General features: G+C 53.5%; 2 protein-coding genes across 2 annotated transcripts in view; both read right to left on the bottom strand.

The window, feature by feature from the left end:
- Positions 1-172, bottom strand: part of DNAH9 (dynein axonemal heavy chain 9) — a 141,846-nt gene extending 141,674 nt beyond the window's left edge. The window contains 1 exon segment of the mRNA XM_041465912.1: positions 14-172. Within this exon segment, the coding sequence (XP_041321846.1) occupies positions 14-172 (159 nt within the window).
- A 1,059-nt stretch (positions 173-1,231) lies between these two features.
- Positions 1,232-14,317, bottom strand: ELAC2 (elaC ribonuclease Z 2). Its single transcript, XM_041465910.1, has 24 exons — positions 14,112-14,317; positions 13,998-14,048; positions 13,857-13,927; positions 12,637-12,701; positions 12,001-12,058; positions 11,466-11,534; positions 10,844-10,993; positions 10,287-10,345; positions 9,436-9,494; positions 9,273-9,345; positions 8,400-8,512; positions 7,734-7,832; positions 7,400-7,538; positions 7,238-7,323; positions 6,149-6,258; positions 5,742-5,838; positions 5,488-5,626; positions 4,720-4,758; positions 4,460-4,569; positions 3,958-4,057; positions 3,768-3,888; positions 3,494-3,572; positions 2,691-2,835; positions 1,232-2,094 (listed from the first exon to the last, which is right to left on the bottom strand). The coding sequence occupies exons 1-24, from the start codon at positions 14,300-14,302 to the stop codon at positions 1,852-1,854; spliced, it is 2,466 nt and encodes an 821-aa protein (XP_041321844.1). The 5' UTR covers positions 14,303-14,317; the 3' UTR covers positions 1,232-1,851.
- Between the last annotated feature and the right edge of the window lie 7,327 nt (positions 14,318-21,644).

Here is a 21,644-nt window from a genome sequence, read left to right as displayed (position 1 = left end):
CCGCGCCGCCCGCCCAGCGCCGCCAGCGCTCCGGGGGCACGGCCAGCGCCCGCGCCGCGCCCCGCGCCAGCCGCGCCCAGCACGGCTCCTCCGGGGGCTCCTCGGGGGGAAACTCCCGGGGAAACTCCTTGGGATCCGGCCCCGCAACCCCGCGATCCCCTTCGGCCTCCATCCGCCCCGCTCCGCCGAGTGTTTGCGAGCAGCAGCCGCCGTTGCCCGGGGGATCCCGGGAGCCGCTCCCGTGCCCGGCCGGGATGCGAGGGCGGTCCCAGCGCTGCCGCCTCCCTCCCGCTGCTCCGGGTCGTGTTGTTCATCCCGGCAGCGCTGTGCAGCTCCAGGTTTCCCAAGGCGGCTCGGGAGTTTTTCCACATGGGGCACAGCTGTCCCTCACCCCGGTGCTGTTCCCGATGCCACTGTACCTGCACCAGCCCCCTGAAGCCGAAACTTGGGTGCTGTGGGCTCCAGCCACCGCTGCATTTCCACTTCATTAATGCCCTCTGGGAGAAGCAGTTCACTGTTTTCCAAATAAAAGACCCTTCTACAACTCCATGGAAAGCAGCACACGGAGCTGCTCATGTCACCCCAACCAGGTCCTCCCCTGGGCACCCCAGCCTGCTCCTATCTCCACCTGCTCAGTAACAGGAACATTTTGGTTTTCCCCAGGGCCCTGCTATTTGTAAAAGCCCAGCAAAGCATTTCTGGAGGACACAGATGTGTCAATTCTCCAGTCTCTGCTTTAGATAAGCATCACACTAAAGCATAGCTCATCAACAAAAGGTGCTTTGCTGATAGTTTCCCCCTTAATTTCCCATAAACTCAAAATGAAGTCCTAAGACTTGTGTGCAAGCATCATCTCCTTGTGCAAGGCCTGGGTGTCTAAAAGTTGCCTCCAAAAATGAACTCCTTTATTGGAACAGCACAGAACTCCCCTCCTACTTCCAAACACAGGCAATGACAGCAGTGGCAAGGGAAGAAGCAAGGCTGACCCACAAAAAGCCTCAGAAAAACTCCTCTTAAACACAGACCTTCCCCCTCTCTGCCTGCTGTGCCACTTTCCTGCATCCAGAACCAGAATCTGCTCAAGGACACTCAGCCATGAGGCTCCAGCATGATCCAGATCTGATGGGCAAGATCTTGGTCTTTACCCCAAAGTCAGCCAAGCCAAGGTCGTTCCCCAGAGAAATTCAGGTTTTTGTTTCCTCATCAGTGATCCATACACAACACAGCTCCCTGGAGGATGGCAAGTGGTTTATTCAGATTCTCAATAAAGGGTTTGGAAAACTGATCCTTTGAATCAAAAAACCAGCAGAGAAAACCAAAATAAAATGGGAACACCAATGTACAGATGTATTCTCACCCCTAATTTAACCTAAAACCCTACAATTGGGTCCCATTTTACTGTTAATTTTCCTCCTATCACCTGGGTTCTGACAGTGAAGGGGGGCATAACCAGCTGAGACATGCTCATCTTCTTCTGGCAAACCCACAGCCCCTCCAGGGCCTCTCACACCTGATCTCTTGCAAAGGTCACAGCTGCTGCTGTTACATTATCAACACCTGGTAGCATAAACCCCAAAATTAAAACCAGTTCAGAGAGAATTTTTGGTTAAAAGAAAAGTTGCCCCATGGTGAGCCCCCAGAACAGGAGCTATGTGGGCAGATCCTGTCTCCACAAGGACCAGAGCTGCTGACAGCCCACTGGAGCTGCAGCCCAGGGAGATCCATGATGGCCAAGCAGACCCAGATGGCCAGGCCAGCCCCTGTCCCGTGGTGCTGGCAGCACCACGCAGTGCCCAGGCCTGCACAGAGCCAGGCTTCTCTCAGAGCAGAGCACTCCCAGCCTTGTCCCTCTCAGTTGGCTGTTTTAAGCTTCTTGTCTGGCAGTTCCTGATGGTTCTTGGCTTGTTTTCTTTTCTGGCATGCTGCTTCTGTGCTGTCCCCCCTGGTGAGTTTGTCCAGGACCAGGGCAGTCTCCTTCAGCAGCCTCATCTCCCTCTTCTCCTTCCTCTCCTCCATCTCCACGATGTCATCAGCAAACAAAGCCTTCAGGGGCGGGATCAGCTTTGGGATGGCCGGGAAGTCACCGAAACGTACCTGAAACACAAGCACACAGCTCCTGTGTGACAACTGCTGGTTGATTTCCTCACTCCCCCTTGCCTTTGGCCTGTGCAGGCAGCAGGGCACTGCCCCTTCCTGTGTGCAGCACCTGCACCCAGGAGCCCTGACCTCAATGAGTTATTGACATTTTCTTCACAGAAATGCTGTGGCCCAGTACAAATTCTGACTGATAGTGAGCTGCCCTCACTGCCACGAGTGCCTTCAGGCAGCTTTTGTCTTCTACAGATGACTGCTACAGAAAGCCACTGGAGCAGCTCATCAGTTGGGATGGGAATGGAAGCAAAATTAGGTTTTTTTGGCTGGGAATAGCAAGCACAGACTTGAGGAGGCACAAGGCAAGTACCCAGTGTGTTAAGATTTGGATTCAAGGGCCATCAGCACCCATCTCACAGCAGTGCGGGGCAAGGCTGACACAGGCTATCTGCTGCCAGCAGTTAAAGGAGCTGTTTCAGAGCCTGCTCTTCAGGAGATGGAGTATTGATACAGTACAAGAGCAGCATTTAATTCATGAGCAGCCATCCCAAAATAACATTGACACAGTTCCCAGGCCTGGCCCCAAGCTCCCACCTTACCCTCATATGGTCAAAGGCGATGCCGACCCTGTCGCTGAAGTCCTCGCTGAACAGCGGGATCTTGGCGTACCTCTGGCTGAAGTGATTGAGCATGATGAACTCTGCATTCATCTTCATCCCAGTCTGGATGGCCTGGGAGGTCGTGCTGCAAAAGGAACACGCCCTGGTCACAGCCAGGCTGGCAGGTACTGCTGCTCTGCACCCAGGGTCACACCACACCGAGTGACCTCACGGGCACAGGCCCCTGTGCCTTGGGCAGCCTGCACTGGTGGCAACTCTCTGACTTCCACACAACCCTGTGTGCAGGAACGCAGCTGTAAATGTTGGAGCCTTGCATTTAAGAGCTCCACAACCAGGGGACAGGCACTTTGTCCCACGAGTGCCAAGTGCCTGGCAGGGAATGCTGAGCAGCTGCTCTTGGTCTCCCCACGTTTGCCTGGGCAGCACAGGGAATCCCTGGCTGCAGGGCTCTCAGTGAGCTGTGGGGGTAAAATGACTCTTCTACCTCCTGAGCTTAGTCCCAGGATGTTCCCATGCAGAGGGTCTTTCCCTTGGGATGGTCTATTTGTAGAGCCACCAATGACTCCTTGAAAGCTTTCTCCATTTCTTTTGGGGATGTTGAGAGGAGCTGTGGTGGTTTCAGAGCTGCTGCAACGACCAGCACCCCATCTTTAGTGTAGAAGAGCTCCGTGCACACCAGAACCTTTGACAGGACTTGGGCCCTACACCACCAGCTCCAAGGACTACACCCAGCTGTGCACCTTTCCCCTCCTAACAGGGACAGACAGCAGAGCACACCCCACCTGTGGGTCTTCTCTATAGCTTCTTTTTCCATGCCATCTTCCAGCGTGGCCTCGTGGATCAGCAGGTTGGCATTTTTACCTGTGCAAACAATCACATATTCAATTTCAGCTGAAGACTGACCTGCCCAACTGCCCACAGGAGCCTCCTGTCCCTCCTCAGCCCCTTGCTGTGTGGCAGACACAGCACCCAAGGTTTGGGGATGCCCGCTTTGGATACTGACAGATGGAGAGCTTTCTCCAAGAGATTCTGCAAGCAGAGGGCTTTGTTACCTACCCATTTGCACCAAGGCCATGCAGGGCATTGTATCACCAGAATAAACTACTTTCCAGCCAGACTTATGGATCACTGAACATGCAAAGGCATTTTTACAGTGTTGGACTTCACAGGTCTGAAACTGAACAAGGATACAAGTGTTAGATTCCAGGTCCCCTCCAGCCATGGAGCCCCCAGCTCAGAAACTCACCTCAGCCAGGTCGTAGCTCTCTAACAGAGAGCTCACAAACTCCTTGGCTTTGGGTCTCATGTTCTCACAGCCTTTCACAAGAGACTGAGAAGGAATCATTCTGTGAGGGAGGGAAGAAGAGATAATTAAGGGCAGGTACAAAATAAAACCTGGTCTTCTCTTCAAGCAGCTGATTTCTCCTGTTTCTCAGCCTCAGTTCAGTGCCTTGGTGACCTGTATAACCTCTCACTTTCACTGGCACCAAGTAACTCACAAATCACTCCTACCCCACTATCAAATACTCTTTCCTCTACTTGCCCAACTCCCTTTTCCTACAGCAAAGGGAAGCCTGCACATAAACCTCTATCAAGCAGCACAGCTGAGTGCAAACCTTATCCTGCTCTCTGATCCTTGTTCTACAGGAAGTGGAAGGAGTCAGAGCCACCTCCAACAAAGGGCTGGGGGAATAGATGAGTTTGCCTTGAATAAAGACCAAGGACATTTCTCCACACAGAACACTCACTTGATGTCTCCAAGGATCTCCTCACAGTGGTTGTGGTACTCGTGCAGCCAAGGCATGATCTGCTCTGGTGCTACCAGAAACAGAGGGCTGAAATCCTGACCCAGGGCTGCCTGCAAAAGCAAAGGCAGGGGGAAAAATCAGTACTAGGTGTACACCAAATCAGAGAGGAGAAATGCTAGGGATAGGCTGGTGCTTCTCCACTACCCTGAAGCTCCCCTCCCCTCACCCAAGCCACGTTCAGGAGCAGAGGAAGTACTCACAAAAGCTCTCCGCCGCTCCATCAGGATATTCACCAGCCCCTGCAAAGGGAACACAGGAGACAGCAAGGGAGTCACAAGTGTCTGGGGAGTCAGAGGCAACAGCCACCACAGCTCAGCAAGCCCAGAGTAAGAACAAACAAGAAGGGAGAGGGGATTAGAAACACAGATTCAGCAGTGCCTGGGGAATGAATGAAGAGAGGAATGCAGAGAGGGGCTGCTGCAGTAAGGTACAAAAATCATAGAGAAAGGATTCATAAAATCAAGCCTGCTCTCCTGGAATCAGTGGCTGGCCTTGTCAAAGCTAGCATTTTGCAAGTTCCCATGTGAATGCAATCCTGTTGAGGGCCATTCATTACCCATTTTCCTGGGTAAAAAAACAACATGCACCTGCATAAACTGTTTTTGCACCATTAGATAGAAAATTGATAACTATCTCTCACAAACAACTTCCCTGCACATATACACCAGGGGTTTGAGTGACCATTCCAAACAGAGTAACAACTTGTTACCAATACTTGTTAACCAATAAAAGTAATTGGCAAGAAAACTACTGACCAATTGGAGTCCCACATGAGTTCTGTAAAACTGTATAAAAAGGAGTTATGTGAATAAAGAATGATTTTCTTTCTACCATGAAGAAAATGGAGTCCTGTGTGATTCACTCCCATGCAGAGCAGCCCACATTCATCAGCTGGAGCTCCCCAGGTAGCTCTGAACCCAAAATTCAGAGCAGAGCTGCACAGAGCCCCTTCCCACCCCTGCACCCACCGAGTGATGATCTGTGTGCATGTGGGACACAAACACAGCCACCAGGTTACACAGCACTTGGTCAACTTGCTCTCCATAGTGGCGGCAGAGCTGTCCAAAAGTTCCTTCTCCACAGTCCAGGAGCAGGGACCTGGTAGCACTGGTGAGAGGTGACAGAGAGAATTAGCAGCCTCTCTCAGAGCTCTGAGCAGGGCCAGGCAGGGAGGGGGATCTTTTGGGTTGGAAGGCAGAGATCAGAGAGCCCTGGGGTTTACCTGGTATTCAGCAGCGTGGAACTGACATTGCGGATTTTCATTGGAATTGCAGATCCTGTTCCCAAGAACACAATTTCAGGATAAGCACCCACATTTCCTAGAGAAACAGACAACAAGGATTTTTAGGCAAATGTTCTCCACACACTGCCCAGTCAGACACCATCTAATTCACCTGCCCAGTAATTCCAGAGCCAACATGGGCAGCACAGGCATTTCTGCCCCCTCAGCAGAAATGTTCTGCCTTCCCTTATAAAAAGTTCTGCCTTCCCTTATAATCCCCTCAGGTTTATAAGGGAAGGCAGAACAAGCCCCACCACGTCACAGCTTCATCTGGGCTCTGCAGCAGTGGGCCACCAAGAGATCCTGTTTTCCACCACACTGCTCCAAGCTAAGTTGCTGATCTGTACCTGGTAGAGCAGACAGGCTCTCCTTGCACTCCTTCACACGGGTCTGGAAGTCAGGGAGATCCAAGGCCTCAGTGACAAACTCATCAGGATCACAGACAGTCACAGCATCTCTGCAACAACAGGCCACCCATCAGGATGGGGCAAGGCAGGAGCTGAAACAGCCCTTTTAAGAGCAAAGTGCCAAACTCCTGTGACAAAACAGCCTTACAACAAGGGGATAAACGCTCTTTCCATTTTGAGGGGTTGTAAAAGACACATCCACAAGTGTGGTGTGTGCCAAAAAGGCCTGGTTGGGCTGAGCCAGGCACAGAAATGATCATTCCACCAAAGTGGAGAAGATCCTGCAAGAGCACTTCATCCCATCCAGAGCTGCCAGGCACTAGAGGGCACTGCAAGGCAGCACAGAAGGTCCTGAAACAGGAGCTGACACCTAAAGGGATCCAGGCACTGATGAAAAGCTAAGAAATCTGTGTCCTGGGCCTGCTTCAGAGCATGTGCAGCACTAGAGGCCTTCAGTTACCTCAACAGAGAAGCTTAAACTCTTCTTGGCACCTGCAGCTGTGCCCAGCAAGGACAGAAATCTGAGCCCTGGTGGCTCAAATCCCCTTGTCCCCTGTGGTCCCTTAAGGGTTTCACTGAGCAGCTTCACCCATTTGCCTACCAGGAGCAAAGCTAGTAACTGTTTAACCACCTGGAGCTCTCATCTCTAATGTCAGGCCTTCTAGGTCTTCAGAAGGTAACACCCTCCCTGGGCCCCCCAAAAACTCTTTCCTTGCCCCCATCTGCTCTGCCACAGCCACAGCTGGGTGCACAGCATGAGCCAAAGCAAAGGACAAAGGACCACAAGGCTACAGGAGCAAGGCACAGAAACAACACTCCAAAGCACTGGCCAGGTGCTGTTTTCAGTGGTTCAGTCCATGTGCTACACCTTGTCTGAGACTTTCAGGGGCAAGCACACAGCCCTCAAAAGTTCCCCCAGCACAACCATCAGAAAGGATCAGCAGGGAATCCTGACACAGTGCCCTTTCTCACCAAAAAGCTGCTTCAAGCCAACACCCAAAACCTGGGAAGCAAAAGATTCCCACTGACCTCTGCCACTCCTGCTGTGGCCTGAGGTGGTATTTCAGGAGGCATTCCCCTCTCACGATGGGCACAGGGCACACAGCTTCTGCTTCCTGCAGGAGGAGGGGGACATGAGACACAGCCTTTGCTGAGGGCAGCAGGCACAGGGGCAAGGTGGGACTGGATTACCTTGCTCTGGTAGGTGGTGAGCAGAGGGAAGATCTCTGGGTGGATGAGGTTCAGCTGAGTTTGGATCTTGTAGCTGCGTGGGTTGTGCACAGCAGAGGAGTTTTCATTGAGCACCAAGTGCTGAGTGCCAGGCCCAAATCTGTCAGAGGACAATAATGCCCAACAGCTTCAGCCTCACGTTAGAACTGGGCACATGTGCACACCTGAGCTAAAAATCTCACCTGAGCCAGCAGAACCCTCTTTTTAGAGCTCTTTACTTTGGAACAAAGACGTGCAGCAGCAGAACAGGCTGCTGCCCACAGAGACAGCAGCCCAGGGAGCACAGGGCACGCACCTCTGCATCCAGTGCTGGTAGCGGCTGTCTCGCAGCACTGGCTCGGGGGTCATGTGAATAACCAAGGCCACTTGGTGCTCAGCAACTCCCTCCTGGTACCTGGGACACACAACCAGAAAGAACATCTGTGCTGCAGTCCGTGTCCTTGGCATCTCCTCCCCTCTCCCCCTTTGGTGCTGCCAGAGATGCCCCCCGAGGCAGGCAGAGCAGGGATTTATTTTAGAGCACAGCCCTGGAGCTCCAGGCTCTGCACCACCAAAGCCACAAGGCTCAGACCATTTGCTGACACCTCCCCTGTCCCCCACAGGGCAATTCCTCTCCTTAATCAGCAACTGCAGAGCCTCCAGGAGGCCAAATGCTTCTGCACAAGCCCTACAGAGTTGTTATGTGCAGTCCAGGCTCCAGCAGCCTCCACTGCTCCCCAGGCAGACACCAGGGCACATTCCTGCTCTGGAGGGAAAACAGCCCCATGGCAGTTACAGAACTCACAGGTCCTGCCTTCCCCAATAGCCCCAAAATGCACCACCAATCCTTTCTTTCATCTCAAGCTCCTTAATGGTGCCAAAGAGCTCAGACATCAGCCAAGAGAAACAGCACACCCAGGCTAGAAGAACAGCAAAACTCAGCACAAGTTCTTCCCCAGCCCAGCAGGTGGCCCAGCCCTACCTCCGGAAGGTCTCGTTTTCACAGACAGCATCCACAAAGCCCTCGTGGGGACACTCCAGCACGAGGAACACTGGGCCAGGGTCAGTGGGGGTGCACAGCTCCTCAGGAAAGAGCTGCAGGCAGATGCAATGGTCACAGCACAGCCAGCCTGCACACACAGCCCTTCCACACTCCCAATGCTCAGTGTACCAGCCAGGGCAGCTCTGGGGCCCTTTCTGCTCCCATTACACAGCAAAATCAAACATGTGTAACAGCAAATCCCAACCCTGGCCTCAGAGAAACCACAACCTAACCCAGGAGGGGAATTGCAGCAGCTTCTAGGTTCCCATGACAGATTCAGATGGTAGCAAAAGCATGTGTAAGGAAGAAAAGGCTTTATAAAATTCTTGTGACACAAAGATCTTGTGAAGATCCTGTCTCCCAGGTCAGGATCTTCACTGGGTCATGGCCAGAGCTGGCTCTGCCTCTCACTCCAGTGTCTGAGAGATGTAGACCCTGCACCCCAGAACTGCTGAGTTTTTTTTGGTGTCAGAGGTGCAAACAGGGTCAGGAGGGAGTGATGGCTACACAGGCATTCAATCCCCAGATTTAAACAATGCAGGGATTAACTCCACCAGCTCACTCCTAGACCTGCACCAGCTCTGGGAAGGGGAGATGAAGCAGCTCTGCCAAACTGCAAACACCCAGCCATACCCACACAGGAGCTCATTCCCTGCTCACCACCCCAACAGCCACACTCAGCAACAACCTGAAGCTGGAACAGCCCCAGGATGCACTGGCAGGCAAAGCATTCTGCACAAAAAATTGTCACCCTTGGAGCCCAGTGAGGAGGGAGAGTGGCAAAGCCACAACAGAAGCACAGACACATCTTACCTCTTTGCCTTCAAAAGTGATGCTCTCTCCATTTTTGAGAGCTGTAATGATGGGAAGGATGGCTGGAGTTCCCCTGAGAAAAAGGCCACAGAAATATTTAGCTGCCAACAGCCCCGTGCCTGCTCCTGCTGCCCTGTGGCCCAGGCTGGGCTCTCATACTCACACTGGCAGCCCCAGCTCCTGGGCTTTAGCTGCGAGGAATTTCCCCTTTCTTGGGTGAACCTGCAGAGAGTCAAACAAAATTATCACCCAAATAAAAAGGGCCATGAAACAGATCATGTACTGTCTCTGTGAAGAGCTTCTTCACAAACCTTCAAGGGAAGGTTTTGTTCTTTTTCAGTTCCACAGCCACTGCTCCAATTTACCCCAAAAAGGCTTTTCTGGGCTCTCTGCTTTCCAGGATCATGCTGCTGCTTCTTGTTCCCCTCTCTAGCCAAGCAACTATGACAACCTGCCCTCCTCTGAGGGTTAAAAGAATGGAACCTGTACACTCATAACCACTGCTGGATTCTAAAAAACACCTCCAGTTTTACTGGATTCTAAAAACACCTCCAGTTTTACTACTCAGGCTACAGCAACTCTGACACCTGAAAAGCAGAAACACATTAGAGCTTCAAAGCCCTACTTGAAAATGCTGTCTCTATTTAAATCCTTGCAGCAAGATGACATTAGGAAACATTTCCTTACAGAGGGTGGGCAATGCCCCAAACCTGCCAGTGTTTAAGAGATGGCTGGACAATGTCCTCAATAATATATTTTAAATTTTGGGCAGCCTGAAGTAGCCAGGCAATTGGACTGGATGGTTCAACCCTGGCTGGATGGGGCTTGGAGGAACCTGATCTAGTGGAAGGTGTCCCTGCCCACAGGGGCATGGAATGAGATTATCTTTAAGGTCTCTTCCAACCAGCTCATCCTGTGGTTACAGATGATCACTGTATGTCCCTCCCCCCTGAAACACCCTGTTTTATTCTATTATCTGTTGTGTTGGTTTAGTGCCCCTGTGCCCAAACTCACTTTACAAAGAAAAGCTGTCACCAGCTCAGGATGTTTCCTTGCACACTTCTGCTCATCACCTGTAAAACAAAACAAAACAAAACTACTAAAAATCATCACGCACTATCACTTTTCTTAAAACCAAAACATGCCAAAATTTGCTAAAGCATGAACAAGAACATTATCCACTTAACTTGGAGCCCAGCAACAAAATGCTATGAACACCCAAGGCCAGAGAGCCCATGGCTTCAAATACAGGAAGCCAAACTAAAGCCCAAGACTGAAAAATCATCAGCCCAACATCCACCTGTAATTAAATTACAAAGGTTGGAGCATCTAGCCCACCAGAAGCAAACTACTACAGGGACTAATCACACCCAAGCACCAATCATGTCCAGTTCCTAGGCCTTTTAAGCTCTCTATAACTTCCAAAGTACCAGAACACTTTCTGCTCCATGGAACCTTCCAGATGAGGTTCTCTCCAGACCTCACTTCCGACAGCAAATGGCTCAGAGGACAAATTTATATCCTTTGGAATCATTTCACTAAAGTTGAACAGGCCATTCCATGTGTTTCACCTGCTTTCTTTGGGCTCTCTTTTCCTTCCTCCAAGCTTTGCTGTGCAGCTCTTGGGGATCCAGGCCCTGTGTCCCCTTTAGGGCTATTTCCACCTGGAGGAGATGCTCCAGGACTCTGAGGGGGTGAACTTCCAGCAGCCAGTGGTTTTCCTGTCCCAAATCCAACAAAAATCACTCAATACACAGCAACATAAAAGAAAAGCATGAGCAGCATTTCCTCTTCCATGGCAGTCAGGTTTAAATTGCACCAGAATACAGACTCCTTCCTCTAGTCTAGCTTGCACTTGCATTCTGCAGTCACTTATTTCAGGAGCCATCCCTCATCCAAGTCCTTCTCCCCACACTGTTAAACTCTGTCAAGTCTGTGCTGCACCCTCAATATCAGTTTCCAGCAGAGAATGCAGCTGAGAAAGCCAAACCCAGGGATGTTTCACAGGTCATTCCATCCACCCACACCTAAAGGAACAAGCCAATCTGACTCAGCAGGTCTTGTTATTTAAATGAGATCCTGCTCCTGAGAAAAGCAAATTAATGAACCTCTGCTTACTCAGGCTGGCAAACAGAAGCTGCTCCTTGAACGTTCACTGTGCTCCCCCTGTCTCCCTGCAGCAGCAGTGCTCACCTGTCAGAGGGATCTGGTAGACAGTCATTGTCTCATCCTTGTACTCAGGCTCTGTGTGCAACTGCACAGCTGGGAAGAGATCAAACACCACCATTAACAAGTGCATAAGCAGAGATCCACACCCTTCAAGGATATAAATCAGAAAAGTGCCTTTGTTTTTCTTAAACACAACTTGCTGAGCGTTCCCCTTCCCTTTCTCTGCCCAACTGCACACCCCAATGAACAATTCAAGTTTTAAAAGCTCATCATCCTCATGGCGCCATGATGAGCAAATTCACTGGCAGACTCTGGAAGTAAACTGCCTCCAGCGTTTTAAAACCCAATGCTGTTTGTATCAGCCAGCCTGGCAGCCCCTGAGCAGAAACAGAGCTGGAAACACTGTTGTGAGGGGTTTAACAGTGTATCAGAGCAAAACAAATGTTTAAAACATCCCCTGAGTGGACCCAAACCAGAGAGTGAGGCAATGCAACCTCGGCTAGAGATGAAACAAAGTTCCAAGCTGCTTTGCTCCACATCCCTGCCCCACCTCACCTACCCAAATCCATCCTTTTGAGGGGCCCGGGAAAGAGGCGAATGGCTTTCAAGTAGTTTTGCTGGAAAAGAGACAGGATGTCAGGAGAGGGCACGAGCAGTGGCATGACAAACACCCAGCCAGAGCAACCTGAGCAGCTCAGACAGCCCTGGGCAGGTGTCCCACCTCTGGCAGGCACTGTGCCCTTAGAAAGGGAAAGAGCCACTGCCCCCACCCCCTCCAGCCAGGCAATTAGTCAGCAGAAACTGCAAGGAAATGAAACCACCACAACAACGCTGAGGGTTGCAAATTTCTGGTCCAGACGTGGCATGAGGCTGGCAAGGACCACGTCAAACAGGAGAGCAGAGACTGAATTCCCATTAATGTAAAAGGGGAGGGAGCAGGCAAGGGAACAAAGATCCTCCCCTCTCCCAAAACTGACTTCTCAGGATACCAGACTACAATAAAGGTGCAGGAGATTTCTGCTGTCCTGCAACTGAGGAGATTTGGATTTTCAAGCCAGCCCTTTGGGCTGACATTAACTCAGAGCAGCATTTCACACCTGCACAGAGATTCCCTTTGCCACCAGCTCTCCCAGTTCCAGGGTGAGCTTTAACCCTTTGAGGGTTTGCTCTGCCTTCTGCACCTTGCCACACTTACCAGCTTTGGTGGCCCCAGGAACACACACCTCTGGAGCCCTATAGCCTTCAGGGTGAGAATCATACCTAAGAGCAAGCAGAGAAACAGCTTCATCACAGCTCCAGTGAGCACTGGGAGATCCCAAAAGAAAGATCCCTCTCTGTTCAGGAATGCTTGGCTTCCCCACAAAGGCCAGAACTGAACCTGGACCTGAATTTTGTGGCAGTTTCAACAAGTCACTTGCCTCTACAGATAAAGAAAATACACACCTTGATAAAATTAATCTGGAGCAAGGCATCAGAACAGATCATTAATCTATTTTCTTGGAGATTTCCAGAATTTTAATGGACAAGACCCACAGCCATCTATCCTAACCTCCTCCTGCACTGAGCACAGTGGTGCCCACCAACTTCTGTGTGCTCCTGTGGACTCAAACCAGCCTAAACCCCAAACACGTCTCTGCTGGCAACACTAACACTTTCTGCTCAGATTTTGGGCAGCTGAAGCATGCTGGTCGTGCAGGAGCTGTCCCACCCAGGGTCTGCAGTGCCACAGAGCCCAGCCCAACACCTTCTGCTCAGGAGATTTTGGGCAGCTGAAGCCAGGCGTGCTGGACAGGCAGGAGCTGTCCCACCCTGTGTCTGCAGTGGGAGAGGCCCAGCCCAACACCTCCTGCTCAGGAGATTTTGGGTAGCTGAAGCATGCTGGTCATGCAGGGCCTGTCCCACCACGTGTCTGCCCTGCCTCAGAGCCCAGTCCAACACCTCCTCCTCAGGAGATTTTGGCCAGCTGAAGCCAGGCGTGCTGGAGAGGCAGGGGCTGTCCCACCCTGTGTCTGCCCTGCAGAGAGCCCAGCCCAGCCAGCACGTCCTGCTCAGGAGGTTTTGGGCAGCTGAAGCCAAGCATTCTGGTCAGGGCCTGTCCCACCCTGTGTCTGCAGTGCCGCAGAGCCCAGCCCAGCTAACACCTTCTGCTCAGGAGATTTTGGGCAGCTGAAGCCAGGCAGGGCGTGTCCCACCCTGTCTGCCCTGCTGCAGAGCCCAGCCCAGCCAGCACCTCCTGCTCAGGAGGTTTTGGGCAGCTGAAGCATGCTGCTCATGCAGGGCCCGTCCCAGCCCGTGTCTGCCCTGCCGCAGAGCCCAGCCCATCCCTCAGGCAGCGATGTCGCCTCCCCACCGCCGCCTGGAACACCCCTCAAACCGCACGGGCGCCTCGCAAAGCGACCGCGTCCTCGCACTCACCCGGCAGCCCCCCGACGTTGGCCCAGGACACGCGGCTGAGGAAGATGCTGTCCAGGTGGGAGATCTTCAGCCTGCACACGGGGCACACGGGGTGAGCGGGGCCCGCTGCGGCCCGCCTGTCCCCCCCGCTGTCCCACTTACTTGTGCTCCTGCATGGCGCGCTGCGTGCCCTCGCCGCAGTTGAACAGATACCTGCGGGGACAGCGGGTCAGGGCTGGCCCGGCCGGGGAGCCCCGCGGCCAGCCCCGCACTCACCGGTTGAACTCGGAGAACACGTACACGGCGGCCCCCGCGTCGCGGCTGCCGGCCGCCACCACCTGCACGTAGACGGTGTTGGGCCCCGCCAGGCCCGTGCCCGCGTTCCGCCGCCGCTCGCGGGCCCACACGTGCCGGGGCACGTCCTTGGGGCGCCGCGCCGGCCGCGCCGCCGAGGGGCCCTCGGCCATGCGCCCCGCCTGACGCGCCGCAGCCAATGACAGGCCAGAAATGCCCGCGGTCGGACCGCCCCTTTCATTCCGTCATGCAGGCGGACCAATGGGGAGTGAGAACAGCAATGGACGCTCCGCCCCTGAGGTGCCGGTGTGCTGCCCGGCCGCTGACATGTGACAGGGCTCCGCCGGTCGGTGTTCGGGGGATAATGGTCCGGGCGGCTCCGTGTCCGGTCCGGACGGATCTGTGTCCGGTCATTACCGGGGCTCCGTGTCCGGTCATTACCGGGGCTCCGTGTCCGGTCCCAGCCGGCTCTGTGTCTGGTCATTACCCCGGCTCTGTGTCCGGTCCCTGCCGGTTCTGTGTCCGGTCATTACCGGGGCTCTGTGTGCGGTCATTGCCGGTTCTGTGTCCGGTCATTACCCCGGCTCCGTGTCCGGTCATTACCGGGGCTCTGTGTCCGCTCCCAGCCGGCTCTGTGTCCGGTCATTACCGGGGCCCTGTGTCCGGTCATTACCGGGGCTCTGTGTCCGGTCCCTGCCGGTTCTGTGTCGCTCCCTGCGGGCCCTGGCCTGGCTCCCTCAGGCTGAGCCTGCCCAGCCCCGCCATTCCCGCTGCTCTCCCTCAGGAGCCGGCCCGGGCCTGGACAAGCCGCAGCTCTGTTTGTTCCTGAGCTGCCCAGCCTCTGTGGGAGCTCTGGGGCTCTTTGTTTGTTTCCAAAAGAGCCCCTGGATGGTGTTCTGACCGGAATACCCGACACAAACAACCCTGACCATCGGTATCCCGTGTCTCCTTATCTCCTAGGCCAATACCTAAAACCATTCCTCCACATCCTTCACAATTAATTATAAATCCCTCTGACGGATGGGGCGTTTGGACCAAATTCCTTCCTCAAATGTCCTTTGAACCCCAAGAACTGGAAATTCTTGATTCTTTGTTCAGGAGTGCCTGGCCTCTCCACAAGGCCAGAACTGAACCTGGACCTGAATTCAGTTTTGTGGCAGTTTCAACAAGTCACTTACCTCTACAAATAACAAAAATACACACCTTGATAATGTGAAAATACACATCTATTTTTATTTTGTGTAAAAACCTGCCTCATCAGTCTTACGAAGATTTCACTGTAAGTGCAAAAAGCTCCCCTGAGCCTGGTCAGAGGCTCTCAACAGCAGCACACAAATGTTTTTACTGTTTGGCTGCAGGGTGCTCTGGCACCTCTCAGAGGGGCAGGGATTCAGAGTCTGGGTCACGGCCGAGGAGAAATGCCTTTGTTTGGCAGCTTTGGGACTCGTTTAGGGTGAGAGGAGTCCCATCCTGACAGGCGGCCTGGTGGATGACTGGGGACATCCCAGAGCTGTGGTTCCTACAGGGACCGAGGGTGGCTCGTGTCCCTGCAGCTGCTGTGACAGTGACAGTGCCATTGTGCAGCTGCTGTGACAATGACAGTGCCATTCTACATCTGCTGTGACAATGACAGTGCCATTCTACATCTGCTGTGACAGTGACAGTGCCACCAGCACTGCAGCTGCTGTGACAGTGACAGTGCCATTGTGCAGCTGCTGTGACAATGACAGTGCCATTGTGCCGCTGCTGTGACAGTGCCAGCAGCACAGGGAGGACCTGGAGCTGCTGGAGCCAGCCCAGAGGAGGCCACCAAGGTGACCAAAGGGATGGAGCTCCTCTGGTGTGACAAAGGGCTGAGGGAACTGGGGCTGCTGAGCCTGAGGAGAGCAGCTTTGGGGTGACTCCGTTGTGCCTTTCAGCACCTGAAGGGACCCTACAGACACATGGACAGAGATGATTTACAGGGCCTGGAGTGACAGGACAGGGCAGAAGGACTTCAGACTTAAAGGACAGGAGGTTAGATTGGATGTAAGGAAGAAATTCCTGGCTGTGAGGCTGGGCAGGCCCTGGCACAGGTGCCCAGAGCAGCTGGGGCTGCCCCTGGATCCCTGGCAGTGCCCAAGGCCAGCCTGGACAGGGCTTGGAGCAGCCTGGGACAGTGGGAGGGGTCCCAGCCTGGGACAGTGGGAGGGGTCCATGGCAGGGGGCTAAATGAGATGAACTTTGAGGTCCCCAGCCATTGTGGGTTTCTGTGACACTGCTCCAGGAGCACACACATCTCCTGGAGCAGGTCTCCCAACCCTTTGATATCAAGTGCTAAATTACAGTCTGATGTCCCCAGAAGCCTCAGTCCCCCCTGCAGTGTGCAGAGCCCACACACAATAACCCCCCCCAACCTGGAGAGTCCTCACAAACCCAGCTCTGCCTCAGGGCTGCAGGAAACCTCCCCGTCCTGCCCAGCAATGCTCCAACAGCACTCAGCAGTGCAGAGTTTGGGTAACCTAAGCCAGCTGCAGCGATAGCATCAGCCATGCCACGAGGGAGATTTAAAAGCAATATCCCGACAGACCCCACTGACAGACAAAGGGGGATCCTTATCTTTGGGATTTCCCCAAGGTGATGTGGTGCTTCCCTTTGTTTGCTGTGTATTCCACTGATTATCATCATCCCCTGGAGCCTGGCGTTTGTTAGAAGAGCAGGTTTGCACACAGATTAAAGACAGCACAGGACGATATGAAGAGTTTGGTGTGTCAGTGGCTCATAAAGATAATCAGCCTGGTCAAGATAAGAAGCAAAATCAGTGGAAAGTAGACCTTGAGGGCGAAGCAATAACCACAAGATGCTGGTCCCAGGCATAGAGAATCCCCCAAAGACAGCAGGGATCAAAAGAGGAGGCTCTAAGGGACAGGTCTGGGAGCCTGCCAGAGGCTGCTCACAGCTTCCAGAGATGGGGACATGCCCCTGAGGCAGGAGGGCGTGCAGCTGGAGCTGGGGCTCGCTGCACACTGCCTCCAGACAGAGCTGGGACAGCTGCAGAGCGTGGGCAGCTCACAGCCTCACCACTGGACAGGAGCCTGAGGAGTGAAAGTGGTGTCAGCATCACCTCACACAGCAAGGGCTTCCCTGCAGGCACAGCATGACCTGAGGGTACTCCAGGAGGCTGTCCCAGACCCCCTTTTCCAGTGGCCTTTGAGCCAGACATGCTCCTGGCCACGCTGGCAGCCCCTCAGGGGCAAGCCCAGCTCGTGGAAAGTGCACTAAAGGGAATCCCAAATGGATCAGTGGCTGGAACATCGTTCCCAAGGCATGAGGGGTGTCCTGGGAACTTGTGAGTGTCCCTAAGCCTTTCCTTGGAGCCAGCTGTGTGTGCACAGCCCCCAGAAGGGCACGATGTTGTTCAATTATCCCTAAAGTTTCTCCTCTAGCATCCCCTGACATGGAAATGCAGGTGAGCAAAGGTTCCTGGTGAGAATTCCCAGATTCCCTTCCCAGTAACCAAAATCCCCAAGTGCCCAGGGGGGTTATGGTGAGCATGGGACAGCGGGAGGGTCTCACAAAGGGTCCCCTCTTTCTCAGCATTGCAGCTTAGAGCTCCAAAAGCTCAGAGGATTCACATTAAATCCTGCTGAGTTTGGCTCTGCACAGCCCCAGGGGTGGATTTGTTCAGAAACACATAATCATGGAATGATTATATGCAGGCGCTTTTATTGAAGAGCTCTGGGTGTCAGGGGCACAGACCCAAATCTGACTCCGAAATGGGTTCAGGATGAACACATTTTTATACCCTTATTGTTATATAACTGCATATTAATTATTCAACTTATATTGTTCTATTGAATACATATCCAAGCATGGATTCTTGTAATTTCTATCAAACCCCCCATTTCTCATGATCCTTATTACAATAAAACAATAATTACATCCAATTACCAAACAATCATCCCATTTAACAATCATATCAGTTATCATAGTCATTAAATGATTTTACAGGTGCAGTTTCACATGATCCAGTAAAGCCTAACATTTTCCCAGGGCCTACCAGGCCCAACTTTTCTTTCCAACCCCCCCTCCTGAATGTCCCATGATTTTAGAAACATTTTATCCCTATCCTATCAGATTTACCCTGCAAGCCTGTGGTTCCTGAGGGATAACTGCAGTTACCAAGGGCATGGAGTGATGGGGAACAGACAGGGAGTCCAGGAGGAGAAAGCAATTTGACAATGCTTCTTTTGCCATAAAGGATTTGAATGGAGATTGTGGGGAGGATTACCTTAAGAGGTGAGCTTTCAGGGGGTTCATCCCTCAGATTAGTGGCATTTTGCTGAAAAGCAAAAAAATCATGACAGTACTTGGCAGAGGAGTGGGGAAATTCTCAAAAAGTGGCACAGAACATGACAGGCACTGCCTTAGCCAGAAAAACCTTCAAAATAAAACCCAAAAAAATAAATATGCCAAGATATAGGCAACTAAATAACAAAAAAATTCATTAGGCCTCAGAAATACTTGAATTTAGAATGATTTTAGGGAGCCAACAGCATGGTGTAACCGAGAGAGATTCATTAAAGAAGAGTTTACTTTTCTTATCTGCAATCTGCCCCAGCCCCCTGGTCCTGTGTCTGCCAGAGCAGCAGATGTATGGATAAGCCTGGTCCCTGCAGAGCCCAGTCTCCCTCTCCCAGTCCTCCCAGTCAGGGATATTTCCTTCTGCTCTCTCAACAAAAGAAAGGTAAACACCCCACATCCAGCTGCAGCGACTTGTGATTATTTTCAATATTGCCTGTCAAAGTATAAATTAAATCAATTCCTGTTTGTTCGAGGAGGAGCAGAACAGTCCATTCCCACAGCCCCGTCCCACAACCCATTCCCTAGCACATTCCAATATCCCATTCATATATCCCATTCCCATATTCCATTCCCCATTCCCACATCCCATTCCCATATCCCATTCCCATTCCCTATCCCATTCCCACATCCCATTCCCATATCCCATATCCCATATCCCATATCCCATATCCCATATCCCATATCCCATATCCCATATCCCATATCCCATATCCCATATCCCATATCCCATATCCCATATCCCATATCCCATATCCCGTATCCCGTATCCCATATCCCATTCCCCATCCCATTCCCCATCCCATTCCCGCAGCCCCCGGCGCTGCAGCGGCCCGGCTCCGGCCCTAGGTGGCACCGCGACTCCGCCGCCGCCGCCGCGTCCCGCCGGCACCGGGCGGGGGATGAGCCCGGGGCAGCCCCGGCGAGTCCCCGCAGCTGCCCGAGCCCCCCAGCCCACCCCGCCCCGATGTCCCGCTTCCCCCTGGCTGTCCCCGGCTGTCCCACCGCCACCTCCCGAGCTGTCCCGCCGTCCCTGGGCTGCCCCAGGATGCCGCATCCCCTCCGTGCTGCCCCTGGGCTGCTGCACGTCCTTGCCCAGCACCTGCTGCTGCTTCGGGCTCAGCCCTGCCCGGACACCCCACGGCACAGAGCTCCCACCCCGGCTGCCTGCCACCTGCCCCCGGTGCCACCTTTAGCATCCCCAGGGCAAATCCTGCGGCAAGGGTGGGCCCCAGGGCTCCTGCCCGGGGAGCAGAGCCAGCTCCTGCAGCGGCACAGGCAGGGCCCCTGCCCCATGGGTGCCCTGTCCCCATCCAGTGCAGAGTCTGGGACATGGGACCCTGCCCCACGGGTGCCCTGTCCCCTCCAGTGGAGAGTCTGGGACACGGGACCCTGCCCCACGGGTGCCCTGTCCCCTCCAGTGGAGTCTGGGACATGGGACCCTGCCCCACGGGTACCCTGTCCCCATCCAGTGCAGAGTCTGGGACATGGGACCCTGCCCCACTGAGGATGGCACCCTGCCCACAGCCAGCTCCAGACACAGCTTGCACAGCCCAGGACCCCGAGCTGCTGCTGGGTTTTCAGCAGCTCACCCATCCCAGGACTCGTATCACAGGGCCTTGAGGCTGCTCTTTGATGTGGGCAACTCCTGACGATTAAAGAGGGCCCTGGAGCATTCATGAGATGTATCCCCCTGTTTGTTCCTCCCTGGGACAGGGATCCCCCAAGGAGCAGCAGTGAGCTTTCCTCCACTCTGAGCTCCACCTCTCCCCATGCTGCTCCTCACGTGTGTGCCACAGGAGCAGATCCCTTCAGGACCCAGTGCCTCTGGCTGTTGCATGGATGACCCCCACTCCATCACCTCCTCCAGAAATCAGAGCTCAGGATTTCTGCTGTTTCCCCAGCAGCTGAGATGGTCCTGGAGAGGGGTGCAGGGAGAGCAGGACAGCCCAGAGCTGGTCTGTCCCAGCACAACCAGCCCCTCTTGGTGCCAGGGGGCTCAGCAGTGCCAGACCCGCATGCAGAGAGAGATGCTGGGATCCCAGCTCAGCTCAGAGTTGTCCCAAGCTGCTTCCCCTCACTCCCAGTCACCCCATGAACCAAACTGGAGCGAGCACACACATCAGTGGGTGGCTGACAGCTCACCCTTGACACGGAGCTCATTTCACTGCATCCCCCTCCTCAGTTATTTATGGTCCTTCACCGCAGCGTGGCTTCGCCCTGATGGACGGTGTTTGCACATCTTCCTCTTATCCAGAACATGGGGCTTTGCAGCCACTGCTCTATTTACTGTAATTTTTAGCTCAGACACAACCAGAACTCCCACCCTGTCTGGGCTCTCAGTGCAGAAAACAAGACTAAACTATTTTGGGATGTTTTTCCCTTTTCCTCATACTTGGGTGCTTTCCCATGTGGCTAAGTCTTTGGAGCCTTGGGGAGGGTGAACCTGTTTCACACACCCCTGAGAGCTGCCTCTGACCCCTGCACACACTTTAACCCCCTCCTCGGACCACAGGCACCTCCCACACAGGGCAGCTTCATGCTCCACTTGGTTTTCCGAGCTAGGAAATGCATCCAGTGTCAGGGACGAGCTGAGAGCACAGCGGATGGGAACGAGCCTCCCAGGCTCCATCCTCACCCTCCTCCTTGTCACCTCGTCTGCTCACACCTCCTCAGGGTGCCCAAAATGCAGTGTACTGCTGCCCCAAGACAAGGAGGGAACATGAGTTTGGCCCTGTTTGCCTGGCAAACGTGGAAAAGAGCCTGGAAAATGCCCCTTTGCCTCCATCACTCCCATTTTATTCCCACTGGGTGGCACCCGCTGGGGAAAGGCCGGCAATGCGCAAAGCTTCCCCCCTCCCGCCTCTCTCACAGCCAAGGGTCTCTCCATTGACGTTTACTTTAAGGTCTAATAAAATTTCCAAACTGGAAAAATCTTTATGCAGAGGTTTGCTTTGTTTAAAGGAAGAGGACCATAAAGATAAAGCCTCGCCTGCCCGCCGCTCCCCTCCCGCTGCCCGGCCGAGGGGCCGCGGCTCAGCCCTTCCCTCCCAGCCCGCCCGCGGCCGGAGGAAGAGCTTGTTTTCCTAACGAGAAGTTTGAAGATTAAAAGGGGGGAAAAAATCAGCCATTTGGAATCCTCTACTGACGCTGCAAATACCCTCGTTAATAGAT

The sequence above is a fragment of the Pyrgilauda ruficollis genome, unplaced genomic scaffold (assembly GCF_017590135.1).
Source record: "Pyrgilauda ruficollis isolate IOZ18807 unplaced genomic scaffold, ASM1759013v1 scaffold194, whole genome shotgun sequence".
NCBI classification, from domain to species: Eukaryota; Metazoa; Chordata; class Aves; order Passeriformes; family Passeridae; genus Pyrgilauda; species Pyrgilauda ruficollis.
The sequence above is the reverse complement of the archived record's forward strand: the minus strand, read 5'-3'. Positions and strand labels throughout refer to the sequence as shown.

What these genes read in the sequence shown, in the direction of transcription:
- ELAC2 (XM_041465910.1), bottom strand. Translation starts at nt 14,302, where the DNA reads ATGGCCGAGGGCCCCTCGGCGGCGCGGCCGGCGCGGCGCCCCAAGGAC. An exon ending in CAGGAGCTGGGGCTGCCAGT is followed by an intron (nt 9,346 to 9,435) that starts GTGAGTATGAGA and finishes CCTTTTTCTCAG; the next exon opens with GGGAACTCCAGCCATCCTTC. An exon ending in TCACCACCTACCAGAGCAAG is followed by an intron (nt 7,324 to 7,399) that starts GTAATCCAGTCC and finishes CTCCTCCTGCAG; the next exon opens with GAAGCAGAAGCTGTGTGCCC.